General features: G+C 61.4%; 1 protein-coding gene across 1 annotated transcript in view; it reads left to right on the top strand.

The window, feature by feature from the left end:
• Positions 1 to 18,646, top strand: part of RASGEF1C (RasGEF domain family member 1C) — a 71,609-nt gene that overhangs the window by 41,518 nt on the left and 11,445 nt on the right. The window contains exons 2-10 of the mRNA XM_037058028.1: positions 4,291 to 4,473; positions 4,629 to 4,751; positions 5,834 to 5,971; positions 12,522 to 12,722; positions 13,739 to 13,813; positions 16,211 to 16,300; positions 17,505 to 17,607; positions 18,050 to 18,129; positions 18,207 to 18,302. Of these exons, the coding sequence (XP_036913923.1) occupies positions 4,297 to 4,473; positions 4,629 to 4,751; positions 5,834 to 5,971; positions 12,522 to 12,722; positions 13,739 to 13,813; positions 16,211 to 16,300; positions 17,505 to 17,607; positions 18,050 to 18,129; positions 18,207 to 18,302 (1,083 nt within the window). The 5' untranslated portion in view covers positions 4,291 to 4,296. The remainder of the gene's footprint in view (positions 1 to 4,290; positions 4,474 to 4,628; positions 4,752 to 5,833; positions 5,972 to 12,521; positions 12,723 to 13,738; positions 13,814 to 16,210; positions 16,301 to 17,504; positions 17,608 to 18,049; positions 18,130 to 18,206; positions 18,303 to 18,646) is intronic.

The following is an 18,646-nucleotide window of genomic DNA, read 5'->3' as shown; positions in this document are numbered from 1 at the left end:
ATTACTAAACTCAGAAATGAGAGTGGGGACATTACTTCCAATTCTATAAAAAATAAAAAGGATTAGAAAGAAGTACTACGAACAGTTATACGAGAACAATCGGGAGAACCTGGAGGACATGGCGAATTCCCCAGACGACAAGCCGGCGGGGATGGATCTTCGTCTCTGCCCAAGCAGCGGTGCCCGGTCGTGGCTCCTCCCGCTTTAACCACCCAAGCGTCCACCTCGCATCGTGGACTCGGTTTCCTGGGTGCTGCCTCCCTTCCTGGTGCCACGGCCCTGTTTGTGAGACTGGAGTCACCAAGGCCCTCGTTTCCACGGCAGCAGGGGCTCCCTCGGTGGGCGTGACAGCGTCCTGGTGCGCTCTCCTCGGTGGCCACCCAGGGTGCCCTGAGCTCACTGTCACTGCTTCCAGGTAGCACCCGAGCAAACTCCTCTGCATCGCTTTTCTTCTTCAGATTATTTTCTTGGGATAATTTTCCAAGGATGGATCCAATGCAAGGCTCCTCCTGGCACGCTGAGCCAGGCCTGTACCATTCAAGGGGGCTGAGACCACGCGCAGCCCCCACACCAGCGTTTAAGGACCAAACAGCACTGACGCTTTACGGAGGCTTATTCACGTAAGGGGTGTAAAGTGGACACCCACTGAAGTCACGCCACGCGCACGTGTGTTCACACGCAGAGCCCCAGGCCCCGGCAGGGCAGAGGGTGTGACCTTGAGGGGGTGGTTCCTCGGGTAGCCCCCAGCTCAGGCCCCTCCCGCACGGCCCAGGTGCCCAGCCCCTTCTGGGTACCCCCTGCGGTCCGGGTCACAGAAGCACAGTTCGGGGACTGGCGATCTCAAGGATTTTCAGCTGTGACAATAAACACTTTTTCCATCATCATTGGCCTTTTAAAAAAAATCATGGTAAAATACACCGAACGTGAAGTCTACCACCTTCACCACTCAAGCATGCAGGTCAGCCGCACGAAGGGCATTCTCACTGGTGTGCGGTGACCACTCCGTCCGGCCCAGGACCCTCCCACCTTCCCAAACTGACACTCTGTCCCCACGAAACCCTGGCTGGGGTCCTCCTCCCCAGCCCCGGGTCCCTCGCACACCATCTGTGTCCGAGACCCTGACCACTCCAGGTGCCGCAAGTTCACGGGGTCATGCAGCGTCTGTCTTGCTGTGACCGGCTTATTCCGCTGCACACAACGTCCCCCAGGTCCTCCCATGGTGCAGCAGGGGGCAGAATGTCCTGCCTCTTTAAGACAAAATTACTCCATTGTGCGTACAGCCCAGGTTTTGTGGATCCACCCACAGACACTTGGATTGCTTTCCTGGTGGCTTTTAAAAACTGCCCCTGGACACCCAGAGGTGGGACGCTGCCAGGTGGTGAACCCACGCGGAACCAGGGCACTCTGTCCTGCCATGGACGCAGCTCCAAAACGCAATGTGAGTGGAAGGCGCCCAGAGGCGCACACATGCTCCTCGCTCATGTGACAGAAACAGAAAAGAGAGAAGATACAGGCAGCACTTGTTTGTCCTCGTCTAAAGCAGCTCTGGAAAGACAGGAACTCATGAAGGTGGGGACTTAGGGGAGGGCCGAGCCAGTGGGGCCTCCATCTCCACCTGCTGCCATAATCACACCAGGGCCTCCTGCCCTCAGCCCCCAGCACAGACACCCCCACCCCAACCCCTCTCTGTGTCCCAGGCAGGCCGGAGCCCCTGCTCAGAAGGAGGAGGCCAGCTCAAGCCCCTGGCAGCCCTCTCACAGGGGTGGGCCCCCTACCCCTCAACCCCCACACCGCCCAGCACACCTAAGGGAGAGGGGAGAGTCGTGGCAGGCACTGCCAGGCTCTGGTGTCGCCCACCCTCTCTTGAGGCCACATCCAACACAGGGAGCTGTCCCCGCTCTCCCCTCCCCCGCGCCCACCCGCAGAGCACAGGCCTCTGGATGTGCCTCCAGCTCCGGCGCCAGGTGGTGGGCTTCTCCACACACCTCACCTGCTTGTTGCCTGCCTCCACCGCCAGCCCCGAGGGTCCTGCTGGGTCCCCAGGGCCTGAACCGTGCCAGCAGTCATTCCACACATGGGAGTGAATGTCCCTCAGTAACAGTGAAGGAAGCCAGAGGCTGCAGCTGGGAGACCAGCTTGTCCTTGGAGACGCAGGCCTGGGCCCAGCCGGGGACACAGTCGAGGAAGGAAGTTGGAAGGGCCCACTGCAGCCTGTCCATTCTCTGGGGATCCCTGTGCATCAGGAGGGTCTGGTCCCCCCACCTCCATCTCGAGCTTGCTGCTCCAGGGCACAGCTGGGTCTGTGCCCCCACCCCGATGTGCCCGGCACCTCACACCCAGCCCCACTTCCAGGCTGGACCCAGAGGTGCTGGAGGAGCTCCCCAGCCCATCCCTGAAGGGGTGGCGTCTGGCCGTCACAGGAAGCCCCTCCCACACCTCCGCAGACCACCTTGCCCTGCAGAGAGGTTTCCAGAATCACCTCCATCCCTGCTACTGGCTTGCCCTTGAGAACGCTGGCCCAGTGCCACAGGGAGAAGCTTCCAGGCTTCCACCTGACAGGGAGGGCAGGCCTTGCCGGCCCAAGTGTGTTCTTTCTTGTGGAACTAACTCGGACACATGCCCTCCCTGGAGCTGACCATCACCCCTGGGTGCCCACCCACCGAGATGGACAGGGGGCAGCTTTATGAAACTTTAGTTTCAGCGGCTGAAACGGAATACTTAGTGCTTTGCCAGGGAAGTGCAGATGAAGTGGCGGCTGTCCCAGGGCCAGCACGGCCCGGGCTGCTGTCCACTCTGGTTCCCATGCCCTCCCAGCCCTCTGTGGGCTCCCTCTGATCTCCAACATCAGCTCCGACTCTCCCGTCCCTCTGCATCAGGGCTAGGCCACCCAGGGGGCAGGGAAAGCCAGAAACGGACCTGGGATAGGGTCTGCCATGGGGACAGCAGTGCAAGGGGAGCTGGGCGACGGGGACACAGATCTCTGGAAGGCCCCTGTGGTGAGCCTGCAGGATTCCACGGTTAAGAGTGTGGGGGCGACTTGCCCTGGTGGGGGTGGCTCAGTTGGTTGGAGTATCGTCCCAGACACCAAAAGGTTGCAGTTTCAGTCCTCAGTCTGGGTGCACCCAGGAAGCAACCAATGGATGGTGCTCTCTCACATCGATGTTTCTCTCTCCCTGCCTCTCTAAAAGCAAAGAGAAAAAATGTTCTCTGGTGAGGTGGGGGGGAAGAATGGGGGTGACTTAAATGCCCAGCATGACAGTTAAGCAGCCCCAGGCTGGGCCAGGGCCTGCCGCTGTGCAGGCGGGGGCGGCGCACTCAGGAGGACCCCAAGGGTTGGTGGTGGAGCCCAGGGAGGAAGCCCAGGCCACTGCACACTCAGGGAGGGCACCAGCTGTGGGCCAGGCCCAGGGTTAGGGTAGGGCCGGGCCAAGGACCTGCCCTGGCCCCTGCCTGGTGCAGGTTTGGTGAGAAGTTGCCATGTGACAATCACAGGGGTCCTTCTCCACAGCGGGGGCCACCAGCACTCAACATGGTGACAGGGAGGAGCTGCTGGTTCCCACCAGAGGTCAGGCCCCCTCTGGGAGGGAGGGGGCGGGGCTGCTGCAGGGAAGCCCAGAAAGTCCAGTGGGGAGGAGGCATGTCAGCTGGGTCCAGTGGATAAAGGAGCAAAGGTGGTGAGACTGCCTCCTGCAGGAGGGAACAGCTGGATGGTCACTGGGGCCTAATTGGGAAGAACCTGGAGCACCAGGCTGCACTAGAGACCCAGCTTCAAGGGGCCCATGCAGCTGCAGGGGGTGGGGGGCGCGGCACAGAGCAGCTCAGGCACAGCAGGACCCTGAGGCCACCCACTGACCTCTGAAAGGGGCTCTTTCCTGGCCCTATATGGGGACAGGATGGTGCCAGCAGGGACACTGCACCAGCTCAGGGACCCTGGGTGAAAGAGCCTCCAAGTGCCACAGAAGTTCTGGGGTTGCACCTGCGGCCCCAGTGTGTGGGTCAGGCCCATCTCTCATCCCACCTGTGGCCGGGTGGGGCCTGACCCAGAGCCCCGAATGGGGGTGGGAATGGACTTATGAAAGAGCAGGCTCCGCATGGCTTCACTGAGAGTGGGGAGAGCTGGTTCCTGGGGGTGCTGTACTGTGGGCTGGGGGTCCCTGGCAGCACTCCCAGGAAGTGATCACTGGGCACGGAAGTGCCTGTGGGAGGCCGGGACAGAGCCCACCCAGTCGGGAGCCCAGGGGGCCGGCAGGCCCCAGCTTAGGTGTGTCCACCTGCTCCTCACCCCTGCAGGCAGGCATGCCCTGGACGCTGAGTGCCTCCGACATGGTCACCCCAGGCAGCCCTGGCCCACCCCCCACCGAGCCCACAGACAGCAAGCAGGCCGAGCAGCCCCTCCTAGATGGGGCTCCATCATCAGCCTCCCTGGACACCCTGATCCAGCACCTGGTGCCCACGGCCGACTACTACCCCGAGGTGGGTGGCCCACAAAGTACAAGGAAGGGGCTCTCTTCCACTGGGCGCGGGGTAGGCAACAGGGCTGGGGCTAGGGTTGGGGCTGGGGTGGGGATGGGAAGTGCACGCCCTCCACACCCGGCACACACATGCCGCCTTTCTCCCGTATCCCCCAGAAAGCCTACATCTTCACCTTCCTGCTGAGCTCCCGCCTGTTCATCGAGCCCCAGGAGCTCCTGGCCCGGGTCTGCCGCCTGTGCATCGAGCAGCAGCAGCTGGACAAGCCGGTACTGGACAAGGTGAGGGCAGGACGGAGTAGAGGCCTCTGCGTGTGCTGGCACTGCCCGGACGTGCCCTCACGCCACCAGCCCTCAGAGAGGTAGTGGCTGTCCCCACTGTCCTGCAGAGGAACCCAGTAGAGGTTTCTGACTTGTATGAGGCCCAGAGCTAAGGCAGACTCGGGACCTCTCAACTGGGGGCTGTTCTCCGGCATACTCTGGGAGCCCTGGAGTTCACACCAAGGCCAGACCCGGCCCCCAGAGCCCCATCCTGGGACCCCTGCCACCTGGGATGGTCCTTATCACCGGCTGGGCTACCTGCCCCTGGCACAGTACTCTCCAGCCTTCCTTTCCCATGGCCCCCGGCCCCCGGCCCCCGGTCCAGGCCCACTCATGAGGGCTGTGACCTCGTACACCTGTGTCAGCGGGGCTTTGCTGTTGGTGGTGAAGCCCAACTACAACTGGCCTAAGGCAAAGGGACCCTCTCGGCTTCTGGAACTGCAAGGTCTCTAGTACCGCTGGTTCCAGGGGGTGTCAAAGGACCTCGACACAACACCGTCTGTCCCCCTCCCACTCTGCACTCTGTTCCCCACCCCGGGGCCAGCCTCACTCTGCAGGGGCAGGTCCACCTGCACTAGGACCTGCAGCCCCGCAGAGCAGAGATCCCCACCTACGCCTCTCAATTCTGTGTGGCTCGGTCTCCTGGCTTCGCCTAAGCCACGTGACTGCCTGTCAGCCAGTCACTGAGATGGTGGGCACCTGCCATGCTCTGATTGGCCAGAACTGATCCGCGCTCCTGCAGCCCTGGGGCGGGGTCTGCTGCCCAGAACCCACCGACTGGGAGTGGGGGATGGGGAGACTCTGGCAGCTGCCAAGATGTGCTGCCACAAAAGCGTGTGGGATTCCTGGAAAAAACAGATGACTCCACCCCCAAAGTATACGTGCCCCCTGCGGTCAGCTCCCATCTGTGTCACCTACCATTGTCGCCCACCCTCGGCAGCTACTGCCTGGGCAGCGCGGACGGGCAGGGAGTGGCTGGGGCCGTGGCCGCCGTGGCCCAGCAGCCCTCAGCGCACGTGGGTGCCCTTGGCCTTGCCTTGCAGGCCCGGGTCCGGAAGTTTGGCCCCAAACTACTCCAGTTGCTGGCGGAGTGGACGGAGACCTTCCCACGGGACTTCCAGGAGGAGTCGGCCATCGGACACGTGAAGGACGTGGTGGGCCGCATCGCCCCCTGTGATGAGGTAGGTGAGCCGGGGGTGCGTCACCCCACCCGCGCCCTCAGTCCCTGCCCTGAGCCTGCTCCCAGGCCCTCCTCAGGGCCCTGGTCTCCCAGCTGCTCAGTCACCTGAACCTCAGCCCCACTGGAGAAAGCAGGCCTCGCTCCTGTCCTGCCTCTTGCCCGCTGGCCTGCCCTGCTATCCTCACTGCCAGTGGGTGCCAGGTGAGGGCAGGCCCGCTGGTGGACTCCCTCAGTGGCATGATCAGGCCCACCTGGCAGGTACCTCCTGGGCCTGGGGCACAGGGGCCTCCCTCCTGCCTGTGCAGCAGACAGGATTGACCAGCAGCCATGGGTGGCAGGCCTGGGCAGCTCCCTGGGGTCCCCTGAGCCTCTGCAGTAAGTCGTGGTCCAGGGCAGGCAGGAGAGAAGGCCCCTGCGTCTCAGACCACACAGAGAGGAGACTCTGCTTTTGCACTCTGGTGTCTAGGGAGGCAGCCTGGCAACTGCCTGCACCCGACACCCTACCCTCCCAGCTGCCTTCCTGTGGGGAAGGCCATTAAAGGTCTCCAAGCCTCACCTTTCGTATGGGCAACAAGAAGACAGAAATCCCCCAGAACTATGGTGAGGCTGCAAAGAAGGGGGTGGAGCCTCCAGGTACCTCTAGAAGGGAGGCCAGCTTATCAGCCTCTGAGGAATAGCAGTGTGGACATCACTCCGACTGGCTGGACAGGAGGTCAGGACTCGAGCACATCAGTGCGCTGGGAGGAGACCCCATGGCAACCTGGCAACGAGGGATGGGCCCTGGAATGGGTCTGCCCCTGGCAGAGGCAGCCACATGGGACGTAGAGGAAAACTGCTAGGGCTGCCCAGGTCATGGGCAGCCACAAAGCCCAGGCCTACCTGGGGCTCAGAGAGGGAGGCTGTGCCCTGGGGTCACTTCACACAGCAGAAAAGTGACTCTGCTGTTGTAGGCACCTGATGACAAGTGAGGGTCATCTCCTTCTCCTCTACACCCCCTGGTCCATCTGGGAGTTATGGTGCTGGGTTAGGAGCAGCCAGGAACAGGGCCAAGGGTCGCTCCATGATTGGATGAGTCTGGGGGGAGCAGGAAGGAGAGGTGCCGGATGGCTGCTTTGATGAATGGGTGGAGGGGAAGAGAGATGTCTGAGTAGTTGGGTAGGCAGGTGGACCTGTGGGGTGGGTGGATGTGGAAGGACTGGTGGACAGCTGGGAGGGCGGGGTTGGGTGGCCAGAGGGAAAGAGGGTGTGTGGATGGGTAGAGGGACCGGTGGGTGGAAAGGCGAGCTGGCCGATGCCAGGAAGGAGGAAGGATGGGTGAGGGAGATGGTGGGTCTGTGGTGGCGACTGTGTCAAAGGGGCAGCAGACAACAGCAGACAGGGGAGAAGGGGTGGGAGCACGGAGGGCGGACGCATGGGTGGATGGAGTCAAGGCTACAGAACGGGCCAGAGCTCCATCTCCTGCTCCTGCCCCCTGCCCCCTGGAGGCCTTCAGCAGTGGTGAGGTCGGAGCCATTGACAGGACAAGACTGTCGGCCCTTGGCTGGGCCGCCTCTTCCATGGGCACAGCCATTCAGAAGTGGGGCTGTGGCAATGGCGACAGTGGCAGGGATTGGTGTGAGTCCTGTGCCAGTCTCCTCAGGAAGACAAGCCCCTCACTGCCCCCCACCTGTGTTGAGGAATCTTTCCAACCACCCAAAGGAAAGAACCAGATGCACCAGAGACCTGTGCTGAAAGCAGCCATCCCCCAGGTGTGGGGTTTGGGAGCAGAAATAACTCATTCAGGACATTTTTGAAAAAAGATTGTGTTTCTTTATCCATAGAGAAAAGGGAAGGTAGGGAGAAAGGGAGGGAGAGAAACATTGACGTGAGAGAGAAACATTGATCAGTTGCCTGTCCTCCGCACCCCATCTGGGGACCAAGCGTGCAACCTGGGCAGGTGCTTTCACGGGGGATCAGACCCCCAACCTTTTGCTCTGGAGGACAACGCCCAACCCACTGAGCCTCGCCGGTCAGGGCTCAATCGGAACATCATTCAACTCCTCCCTTGCTGAGTGGTGTGAGCTGGAACCAGGGTGCCCCAGTGCCCCCCTCACACCACCCAGGCCCAGGCCAGGGGCCCCCATAAGTGTCTTTATGATCCCCAGGTTGTGTATCCTAAGAAAACCCCCGCTCCAAGGGGGAGACCCACTAGGGCCCGGCCCCGCTCCCTGGCTGCTGCAGGTGGACTTCAGGGGCGCCCCTCCCAGCAGGGGCTTGTCTCAGAAGGGAGCAGGGGAGCTCTGCTCCTTCCTGGGTGAGGAGGGGCCCGTAGGACCACCTGAGCCTAGACACAGGCTGGGCAGCACGGCTCTGCTGTGCTGATCACGGGCCAGGTGCCTGCCCTCTCTGAGCGTCACCAGTGAAACGCAGACGATCACTGTTCCCCGCACAAAGCGTTGAGGCAAAGCCCCTGAAGTCGCTTGTGCTCTTACTTCAGCTCTCGGTAAAGGTGAGCTCTGATGGGGAACAAATTCTTTCCAAAAGTCAGGCATATGGGGATTATTTTTAACTTCATGGAGCTTTTCGAACAGATGCAAATGCAGAGAACAGCAGCCGTGAACTCCTGAGCGCCCAGCCCAGGCGTCAGCAACTACCGATCCACCCACCTCGTTCCCGGTCCCCTCACACACGTCCCCTGACAAGTTATTTTTAAATGCAGACATGTTTTTGCTCCAAAATTGTTGCAGCGTCATCCTGTAAACAGGTTCGCACGCAGGGGCGGAATCACGTGACATGAAGCACCACGCACCCAGCAGCGAGGCAAGCGCGGGCGCTTCTGGGGCTGCGCCTATTTGGGCAAGTGACTTAACTTCTCTGAGCCTTGAACCTCTTCTGTGAGAGGGAGGGCGACAGTCCCATCTGCACGGGGCTGCGAGGGCGCCGCACCCATGGGGCCAGGGCTGGTGGGGTTTCCCCATCAGAGCAGCGAAGAGCGACAGCTTTCCCTCATCCCTGCCCCTTCCCTGGAGTCTGTCTTCACTGTGCTCCCACTGCTTCTCAGCAGCTGGGAAGGCCATTCATGGCCACGGGCACTGGGCGCCCCCTTCCCTGCACCTGGACACGGCATCGAGACGACCGCCGTGGGCCACCCTGTGCTGGCAGGGGACCGAGGAGTGTGTCACAGCCAGCCCTGAATGTTTTGGCTCAGGGATGCAGTGCCAAGGCTGAGGGAGACTGGCCTGGCACTGGGAATTAGGGGTGCTGCCGGGACAAGGAACTCCTTGCCATTCCCTGGTGGGCCTCTNCTGCCTATTTGGGCAAGTGACTTAACTTCTCTGAGCCTTGAACGTCTTCTGTGAGAGGGAGGGCGACAGTCCCATCTGCACGGGGCTTCGAGGGCGCCGCACCCATGGGGCCAGGGCTGGTGGGGTTTCCCCATCAGAGCAGTGAAGAGCGACAGCTTTCCCTCATCCCTGCCCCTTCCCTGGAGTCTGTCTTCACTGTGCTCCCACCGCCTCTCAGCAGCTGGGAAGGCCATTCATGGCCACGGGCACTGGGCGCCCCCTTCCCTGCACCTGGACACGGCATCGAGACGACCGCCGTGGGCCACCCTGTGCTGGCAGGGGACCGAGGAGTGTGTCACAGCCAGCCCTGAATGTTTTGGCTCAGGGATGCAGTGCCAAGGCTGAGGGAGACTGGCCTGGCACTGGGAATTAGGGGTGCTGCCGGGACAAGGAACTCCTTGCCATTCCCTGGTGGGCCTCTGCGTGGGCCCAGATGTGCCCCAGGGCTGTGCTGGCCTCAGTCCAAAGGCTGGAGAAATCAGCGAGAACAAGAGAGGAGATCAAGGTGAAGGGCAATCCGTCCTCACGCTCAGAAGGGGAGCCAGACTCGAAGATTTAGGAAAGAGGCAACCACTAAGCTTGAGGTCAGCACCACTGGGGGGACTCTCAGCGAGTTGGGATGCAAGAAACGAGGGTCACTGGGAATGAGTGCCGGTTCCATAGAAACAAGTCCTGCTAGGTGATCTGCATCACGCTCAGCGGGTGAGCGCTCGGTCTGGTCTGAGCAGAGGCCCAGGCCTGCTGCGTCCTTGGCTCCAGGAGGATCTGTGGCTGACCCTGGAGAGGCTGGCCAGCTGGGAGCAGGCGAAGGCCGTGTCCACCCGTTGGCAACCACGTGCGGGCACTTCCACCCGCCAGACCCTGCCCTCTGTGCTGGGGCTGAACAGCGCAGCTGGTGTGCTGTGCTGTGGACAGTGATGAGAGAGGCAGGGGAAGACATGGACAAGCAGGGCATGGCAGGGGGCTGTGAGGAAGGGACACGCTTGCCCTTGGGCCAAAGGACGAGAAGGATGTGCCCCCTGGGGCACAGGGGTGGGATCAGAGGGATAGAGCAGCGGCCTGTGGCCCGAGCACAGGCGAGGAGAGGCCATCAAGCAGGGCCCTCACTGGCCTTGGGGCCTCCAAGCCAGGCAGGGGTTTGTCTTTGTGGAAGTGGGGAGACGTCCTAAGGAAGGAGGTACAGGGGTCAGATGTGCACTCCGAGCAGACTGCTGGCAGCGCAGTGGAGGGGAGAAAGGCTGGTGCTGACACAGGGCCCCCCACCACCACCACCGGGAGCCACTGCAGCCACCAGGGATGTGATCGCAGCCGGGACCCAGAGGCCGTGGAGGAGGACAAAGCGTGGACAGGGAGGGAAGCAAAATCAAGAGGGTTGGTGACAGCCTGGTGACAGGGTGGGGAGGGCCCTGCAGGACAGCTGCAGGCCTGCGTGCCTGGCTGGGGCTCTATTCCTCGAGACAGAGGTGAAAATGGCATGACTTCTGCTCACACGTGCCGGACTGAGGTGGCTCCTGGGCCATACAGCTCTAGTGACCAGAAGAGAAGCCACACGTGTTAATTCACAAAGACTGAATGGCACCCCAAACATGAACCAGCTCCCAGGAGTGACGTCCAGAGCAAGGGGAAGAGAGGACCCCAGCATCCTGGCATGGTGCCGGCAGATAGGCCAACAGACACCCCGAGGTGGGGACACTGGGGCCGAGGCGACGTGCCCAACATGGAAGCAGCCTGAGAAGTGCTACGGGTCAGCCTGCTGGTCAGCAGACATGGAACCAGTGGGGGGAGTGGACTGGAAGGCCAGGGTAGCCCCCCCGAGACAGCTGGCTGTGTGAAGGAGAGAGACGGCCATGGAGGTGCCAGGGCTCACAGGCGAGCGACGGTGCCTCCCCCAACGGGCTGCGGCCGGACCCAACTCACCATCTTCCCGGCTCTCTGATGAAGGTCTGGGTGTACGAACCACACTTTCGGATGCAGCGGAGCTGAGAGGGGTTGTACCTTCTACAGGCTATGGAGAGTCAGACCTCAGTTCACCCACTCGCCACCCTGCAGACCAGGGGGTGCCTTCTGGGTCTGTGCCTCGTGGCTCTGGGAGTTGGGGTTCAGGTCCAGGGTTGGCGGCCCCCTGGCCTGTGCCCTGTGTCTGGGGGTCCCTGCCACAGGCACCTGTGACCACTTTACTCGGAGGCACTTCCTGTAGAGGCTGGCAGACACCATCTCCATCACTGGAGCTCTGGGCACCAACAGTGCTGGGCCTCAGTGGCCCTCTGAGCCCCATCAGAGACTTGAGGAGGGTCCCTCCTCTTAGACCCTCTTGGACCCTGCCCCATGTACAATGTCACAATGCAATGACGTGTTAGCTGTCCAGGTGCCCCGCACATGCGGCCCTCAAGCCAGATTCCCCGCCTGCCAAAACAGCAGGCCGACGCGCACCTGATCTGAACTTACCTGACAGTGCCCACAATTCACCTCCCAGGCCTCGGGGGCCCATGTGTGCTGCCTGCCACCTCGGTGCTGCCTGGGGCCACCGCTCCCCGCCAGCCCCTTTGCTTGCGGATGATTGGGTCCACCTGGGGGGTGCTGTTTATTGGCAAGCTCGAGGGCTCTTTTTGTGGATTGCTGACCACACCCTTGGGAACGTGAGCATCTCGCTCAGTGAACCTGGCCAGTCTGACGGCACCTTCCCTGGACATGGAGGGGTCTCTGAGAGGGAAATTATTGGTTTCCCCTGGGCAGGAGGGTGGGGCCACAGCCTTTGGTCCCTGCACCCAGCCCAGAATGGCCGTAAGAGGAGCCCACCTGCCGAGCTGCCGGTGAGGGACTGCATGGGCCCAGGCAGCCCCCTCTGTACCAGGAGCCAGCACAGATTGAAGGCTGAGCTGAGCAAGAGGCCAGCTGCCCGAGGCAGGGCTGCTCCACACCTCCCTGCTCCCCTCCCTCTGCTTCCCGGCGCTGCCCCATCGCCCAGACAGTTGGCGCAACTTTGGACCCCCGACACCCACCCCAATGTCTGCTCTCTCCACAGTTCTCACCAGCCACCCTGCACCCTTCTCTCCCGTTGGCCTTGACTGTGGCACTGATCCCAACCTGCCCTGGATCGGGTTCTGTGGGGGATCTGTGATCTGTGGTGGGGCAGGTGCAGGCACATCCCTGCCCTCCTGGGGCCTGCTGGCCTCCGACGGCAGGGGCAGACCTGGCTGCTCAGGCTGGCGCCCTCTCCCCACCGTGCAGGCCTACAGGAGGCGGCTGCACCAGCTGCTGCAGGCCCTGCACCAGAAGCTGGCGGCCTTGGGCCCGGCACCAGAGAGCCTGCTGGGCGGCGACAAGCCTGTCTCCTACAGAACCAAGCCACCGGCCTCCATCCACAGGGAGCTCCTCAGTGTCTGCAGTGACCCCTATGTGCTGGCCCAGCAGCTGACCCACGTGGAGCTGGTGAGTAGGCCCGCGCCACCCTCAGCCCGACCCAGAGCTGGGCACAGCCACGCACCCCTATCTGGCCCCCAGGGCCAGCCAGGCATCCCCAGAGCTCCCTGGCTTTGAAGCAGTCTCTTACCAACCCTGGCTCGAGCACAGGAGGGCCGGCCAGCCCTGCCCAGCTTTGACCTCTGGCTGGCCTGGGAGTCCAGGCTGGCACAGCAGCACTGGGTTCAAATCCTGACTCTGACACTGCCTGCTGTGTGACCTTCCCACAACTAGTGCCTTCTCTGCCTGGGCCTCAGTTTCCCCACCCAGAACCCACACAGACATACTTTGCCCACCCCTGCTTTCCAGAGGAGCCCAGACAGTCCGCCCTGCTTTGTGAAGAGGGTGCCTCAGCCGGCCCCCCAGCAGGCTGGGTTCCCGGAGACACGGAGGCCAAGAGCCCCTCCCTCCTGGGGAGGGACCGTGGAGTGGGTGGCTTTCCTGTTAAACCTCCACCATTTGTGAGTCCCCCGCTGTTTTCCAGGCACAGTACTCAATGTTTGCCTGCACTGTCTCATGTCTTCTTCCCATCACCCGCCAGGCACGTGCTGTTGCTACTCCCTTTACACAAATGAGGAGACTGAGGCCCAGAGAGGTTAAGGACATGTCAGAAGTCACACAGCAGAAGGCACAGAACCAGGATTCAACTCTGGCCTGACTCTGAACCACCAGGCCACCCCTGGGGGGTGCAGGCCACCAATCACCCGATTTCCAGCCTGGTTTTCCAGGGTACCACCTCCCACAAGTACTCCCTGTGAGCTGGCAGCCCCTCAGCATGGGACGGGAGGCCTGCCTCGCTCAGAGATAGCATTGAGCTCTGTGACACCCAGAGCAGGGCTGCAGAGCTACAGGGAGAAGGGCTAGTGCCTGGGACCCCCCTGGGGTGGGCTGGGAGGCAGGGAGCCCAAAGGAGCACAGTGCCAGGCCCCCCAGTGGGCACACCTCTCCCCATAACTTCTCCCAACTCCTTCTCCCTCCTCGGGCAGGCACGGCTGCGACACATCGGGCCTGAAGAGTTTGTCCAGGCTTTTGTGAACAAGGACCCTCTGGCCAGCACAAAGGTAGAAGGCCCTTGGACAGCTGGGACCCACTGGCACCTCTGGTAGCTCCACCGGCATCAGCTGGGCCAGCTTCCCAGGGACTCAGGGCAGGCAACGGGCTGCATGCCCCACCCACACCCCAGCATAGCCGGGGGGACTCAAGACACGACAGCCCTGAGTCCCCCCCAGAAGCCTTAGAGGGTGGGGTGTGCCCGGCCGGGTCACCCACCCTGCGAAGGCGGTGGAGCTAGGTTAGCCGAGACCCTGGGTGGGGAGGAGGGTGGAGGGTGCCCTCCACCCGCTGCCACTGGAAGACCCCGCTTGCCGGTAGGGTGTGTTTCCGTGGACGCGGGTGCCCTCCAGCGGTCACTCTGGGAAGCGCAACTGGTGCTCGCTGCTCTGGGAAGGTCAAGGCGCTGTCTTCTCTCTGAGGCTGGAGTGGCCTCTGGGCCAAGCGCTCCCCACATGGTCCGCACACCGATTTCAGAGCCCGCCCCTCTCAGAGCTCGCCCTTCTCAGAGCCCAGCCAGCAGGGTGCCTGGTGCTGATCAATGAGGTCAAATGCAAACCAAAACTGGAAATACTATGTCTTCTGCCCTGCACCTAATTTTAAAAAAGTGCAAAGTAAATATGAGATGGCATTTCCCCCTCTCAGATTAGCAAAGGTTAAACATTGCATCTGTGTAGGGAAGCAACACCTGCATGGCTGGTAGGCGGAATTTGGCACAGCCACTTTGGAGGGCAGTGTGGCGATAGCACCAGCATCCTGGACCCCAAGTTTCCACACCCAGTACTTCATTCCACATGTATGCACACCCGTGCACGCAGAGACGTACGCACGAGGAACTGGGACAAAGTGTTTGTTGTGCCCTAAGGCTGGGAGCAAACTACCTTATCATTTATAGGCACTGGACTAGAAATTCTAATACACCCATCCATAGAATGTTATGCAACTATTATAAAAGAATAAAAGCAACTATAAGTATGGAATAATCACCAATATGCATTGTCAGTGACAAAGAGCATGTGGCCATCTGTGCCAAAAGGGAAGGCGCACGACACACAGCTGCTGGCCCCGCAGGGAGCCAGGAATGCCGATGCCATGGGGCGCTTAGTAAAGTGCCTGAGTACGGGGGAACCAGCTTGGCCCTTGGGGACCCCATGGCACCCCGAGAACTGCTGCTGTAGGGTGCACTGCGTAACTGTGTGTGTATAGTCATACAGTGTCCGGCACAAAGGATGCCTCTTTTTTTATGACAAACTCTTTTATTACAAAATCATAAGTGTGCAGCCCTGGCTGGCGTAGCTCAGTGGATTGAGCGCGGGCCTGCGAACCAGATGATCATGGTTCGATTCCCAGTCAGGGCACATGCCTGGGTTGCAGGCCAGTTCCTTGCAGGCTAACTACCAGCAGGGGACGCATAAAAGGCAACCATACATTGATGTTTCTCTCCCTCTCTCCTTCCCCTCTAAAAATAAATAAATAAATAAAATCTTAAAAAAAAAAATCATAAGTGTGCAATTCTGTAACGTAACGTCACACCCAAGCACACTGTAGGACACTGTAGACGAAATGTTCAAGTTGAAACTACATATTATCACAGCCATACTTGTCACCCTACCAACCACACTCAGGCAGGCGTCACTTCTGCCGGGCCCTGTTTGGAAATAGACAGACAGCTGATTCTCACCACTCGCAGCACAAATGTCCCAGAAACCCGCTGGGAGCACGGGGTCAGCAAGTGCCCTTGCCCTGAGGGCTAGGCCGACAATTGTCATCCGCCAGTCAACAGACAGCCTCACTCTCTCATGTCTCCATGTCAAGATGCCTTAATTAATAACCCTTGTCATTCAGTGACATCGCCCTCGTGGTCAGCAGTACCGGGACTCCCATCTGGATGCAGCTCTCTCACCCATGCGCTTCCTTAGGGCACAGCACGCTCTTCCTGGGCATTGCACGGGTCCCCCCCCCCCCCGCCAGGCAGCGAGACCTCCATGGCACCTCGTGCACGGCTGAGAGGATGCTTGTTTTCAGTGTCAGCCCTGAAGTAGGAAGGCAGGGTGTCCTTGAGCCTGCTGTCAGCAGGGGTCGGATGACCCAGACTTGGTGCCAGTCTGCAGTGGACGTGAGGCGGGTGTTATCTGGGGGTTACAAATGAATTTTTAAGGAGTAGATAGACTCACAAACAATCTGTGGATGATGAGGGTGGACAATTACATATTGTATTAATATGTCCTATTAAGTTACATCTCTGAGTGCGTAGGAGAAAGGCTAGGAGATACCCATCAAATCCTTTGTGTTGGTGGATGGTTTTGAGGTTTCAGCATTTCCCCAGTTGCCTGCGAGGATCCTGAGCTGACCTCAGGTCCAAGAGATCCTCGACCAAGCGGCTGACCCTCACCCTCCGCCTCCCCCAGCCCTGCCTCAGCACCCAGACGGAGAACCTGGAGGCGTATGTGAAGTGGTTCAACAGGCTCTGCTACCTCGTGGCCACCGAGATCTGCATGGTGCGTGGGGACCGGCGCGAGCTGGCACAGCCCTCAGCCGGGGCTGGGGGTGCCAGAAGGGCTTCTGGAGCCCGTCCATCCCCAAGTCCAGGGCCAGGCCGGGCACCCCTCCGGGATGCCAGGTGTCACTGCCTGCAGTGACATTTCCCCTCTGGGCAGAGCCTGGCACAGGTTTGCTGGCCCCTGGCAGAGGGTGTCGGAGACCCCTCCCTGAAGGAGCTCAGGGCCTCTCTGCTCCCCTGTCTGTGCCTGTCCGCCTGGAGCCGCCTGGGCCGCAGCCCGCACTGCTGGGCTCACTCAGGATCTGGAGGTGGAAACGACCTGACCTGTGAGAACTGGGAGGTTGCACCTTCAAAGCCCAGGTCTCTGGCTCCTGGGAAGGAGGAAGCCCCGGCCAGTCTGAACCGGCCATGCATGTCACACAGCCCACCCCTCCAGCCAGCCCTGCACGCCCTCTTCTGTCCCAGACAGCAGAGGGACCCTCCTCCAAGCCCCGTCCTCACCATCAGGAGAAGCCTGGGGGCCGCTTTTCCGAGGAAAAGATTGGGGGCAGCACACGTGCCAGGCTGGGCTCTCCAGAATCGGGTGCTGTGACAGAGCCTGGGGTGCCGGGCGTTTATGGGGTGAACACCTGTCACGGAGGATGGGGCAGGGGCAGGACTGGTCGGAGGAGAAGTTGCCCTGAGTTGCCTCTGCCTGTGGCAGTGTCCCAGGGCCCACATCAGACCATCAGCACGGGCCCTGTGCTGCCCCACAAAGAATGGGGCAAAGGCTGAGGCTCTCCGAAGGGGTCGGGCGCATCTGAGAGTCAGGCTGCTGCTGCTCCTGTCTGTGTGGGAAGAGCACAGCGTGGGGCCTGGGGTTCCTGAGCTGGCCCAGCGGGGCTTACCTGAGTGAAGCCCAGCCCGCAGCCCTGCCTGTGGACAGCCAGCCCCTTGCAGGGAGGAGAGGCGAGGATCATGCTCCCTGCTTCTGGAGGGAGCACTGGAGCTGAGCCTGGGGGAAGAGGGGCCTCCTATGCCCCGCCCCAGCCCCTCCCCATGCTGGCTCACCCAGGGTGTGCTTTAGACCCCGTGCCCTCAGGCTGAAGGCTGGCCAGATCACACATCTCAGCCATTAGGAGGGACTGGCTGGGGGATCAGGGAACGTCCTCAGGGTCAGAAGGGGACCCGTCACCACTGAGGCTCAGGTGCTCTGTCTGCAGCCGTCCAAGAAGAAGCGGAGAGCCCAGGTGATCGAGTTCCTCATCGACGTGGCCCGAGAGTGCTTCAACATCGGCAACTTCAACTCTCTCATGGCCATCGTCTGTGAGTGGTGGGCTCCCGGGAGGTGGGCGGGGTGTGAGCCAGGGTGCTCCTCTGTGAGGACGGTGAGTGCCAGCGGGGCCACATCTCCCATGCCAGAGGTCCAGGGAAGGTGCCCCTGTTGAGGCAAGCTCAGCCCCCTTAGGGTGCTTGGAGAGGGTATGGCAGCATGTCCCCAGATCCGGGGAGAACAGGGGCCCAGAGCAGGACCCGGCCACCAAATGGGGCAGTATGCCGGGGCCTGGGACAGGGGCCTGCACACACAGAAGCCAGGCCCACCCCAGCACAGTGTCTCCCTGCTGTCTGATGGCCAAGGCCACTGCAGACCTCAGCCCCAGTCAGGGTGCAGCCCCAGGGGCCAGGCCAGCTGGGGCCTGCAGAGGCCTGCTGCCCGGGCAGTGCCTGGGCCACGCGGCCCTCCCCAGCACGGCCCTCCCTCTTCCAGCCGGCATGAACATGAGCCCCGTCTCCAGGCTGAAGAAGACCTGGGCCAGAGTGAAGACAGCCAAGTTTTTCATCCTGGAGGTGAGTAAGGTGGCCGAGCAGCCTGGGATGCTGGCGTCCTCAGACACAGCCGCCCAACCGAGCCCGTCTCCTTCCAGCACCAGATGGATCCCACGGGGAATTTCTGCAACTACAGGACGGCCTTGCGCGGGGCCGCCCACCGCTCCCTGACCGCTCACAGCAGCCGGGAGAAGGTAGGTTGGAGGCTTGCCTGCTCTTCCGGCCCCTCCCCGCCCGGGTCCCTTTGATCCCTGAACTCAGTCACTTGGAGTCCCTTCTGTTTCAGATCAGAATGCGGTGCCAAGTCCGTAGGGTCTCTAACCGCAGTACCTTCCCAGATGTGGCCTCAGGTCCCAACGGCCCTTCTGGCGTGACTGGCCTGAGCTCCCTGCTGAAACGGCCTCTCCACAGATCCCTTCAGTTGCTCCAAAGTCTCCCGTGGCCTCTGATACAAGAAGCCACCCACAGGCCTTGGGACTGTGGCGAGCCTCTGGGTTAAAGCGTGTCACCAGCCAGTGACCAGCCTTGCTTGTCGCCC

This window comes from Sturnira hondurensis, unplaced genomic scaffold (assembly GCF_014824575.4).
Source record: "Sturnira hondurensis isolate 20B ecotype Veracruz unplaced genomic scaffold, ASM1482457v3 Scaffold0009776, whole genome shotgun sequence".
Taxonomy (NCBI): domain Eukaryota; kingdom Metazoa; phylum Chordata; class Mammalia; order Chiroptera; family Phyllostomidae; genus Sturnira; species Sturnira hondurensis.
The sequence above is the reverse complement of the archived record's forward strand: the minus strand, read 5'-3'. Positions and strand labels throughout refer to the sequence as shown.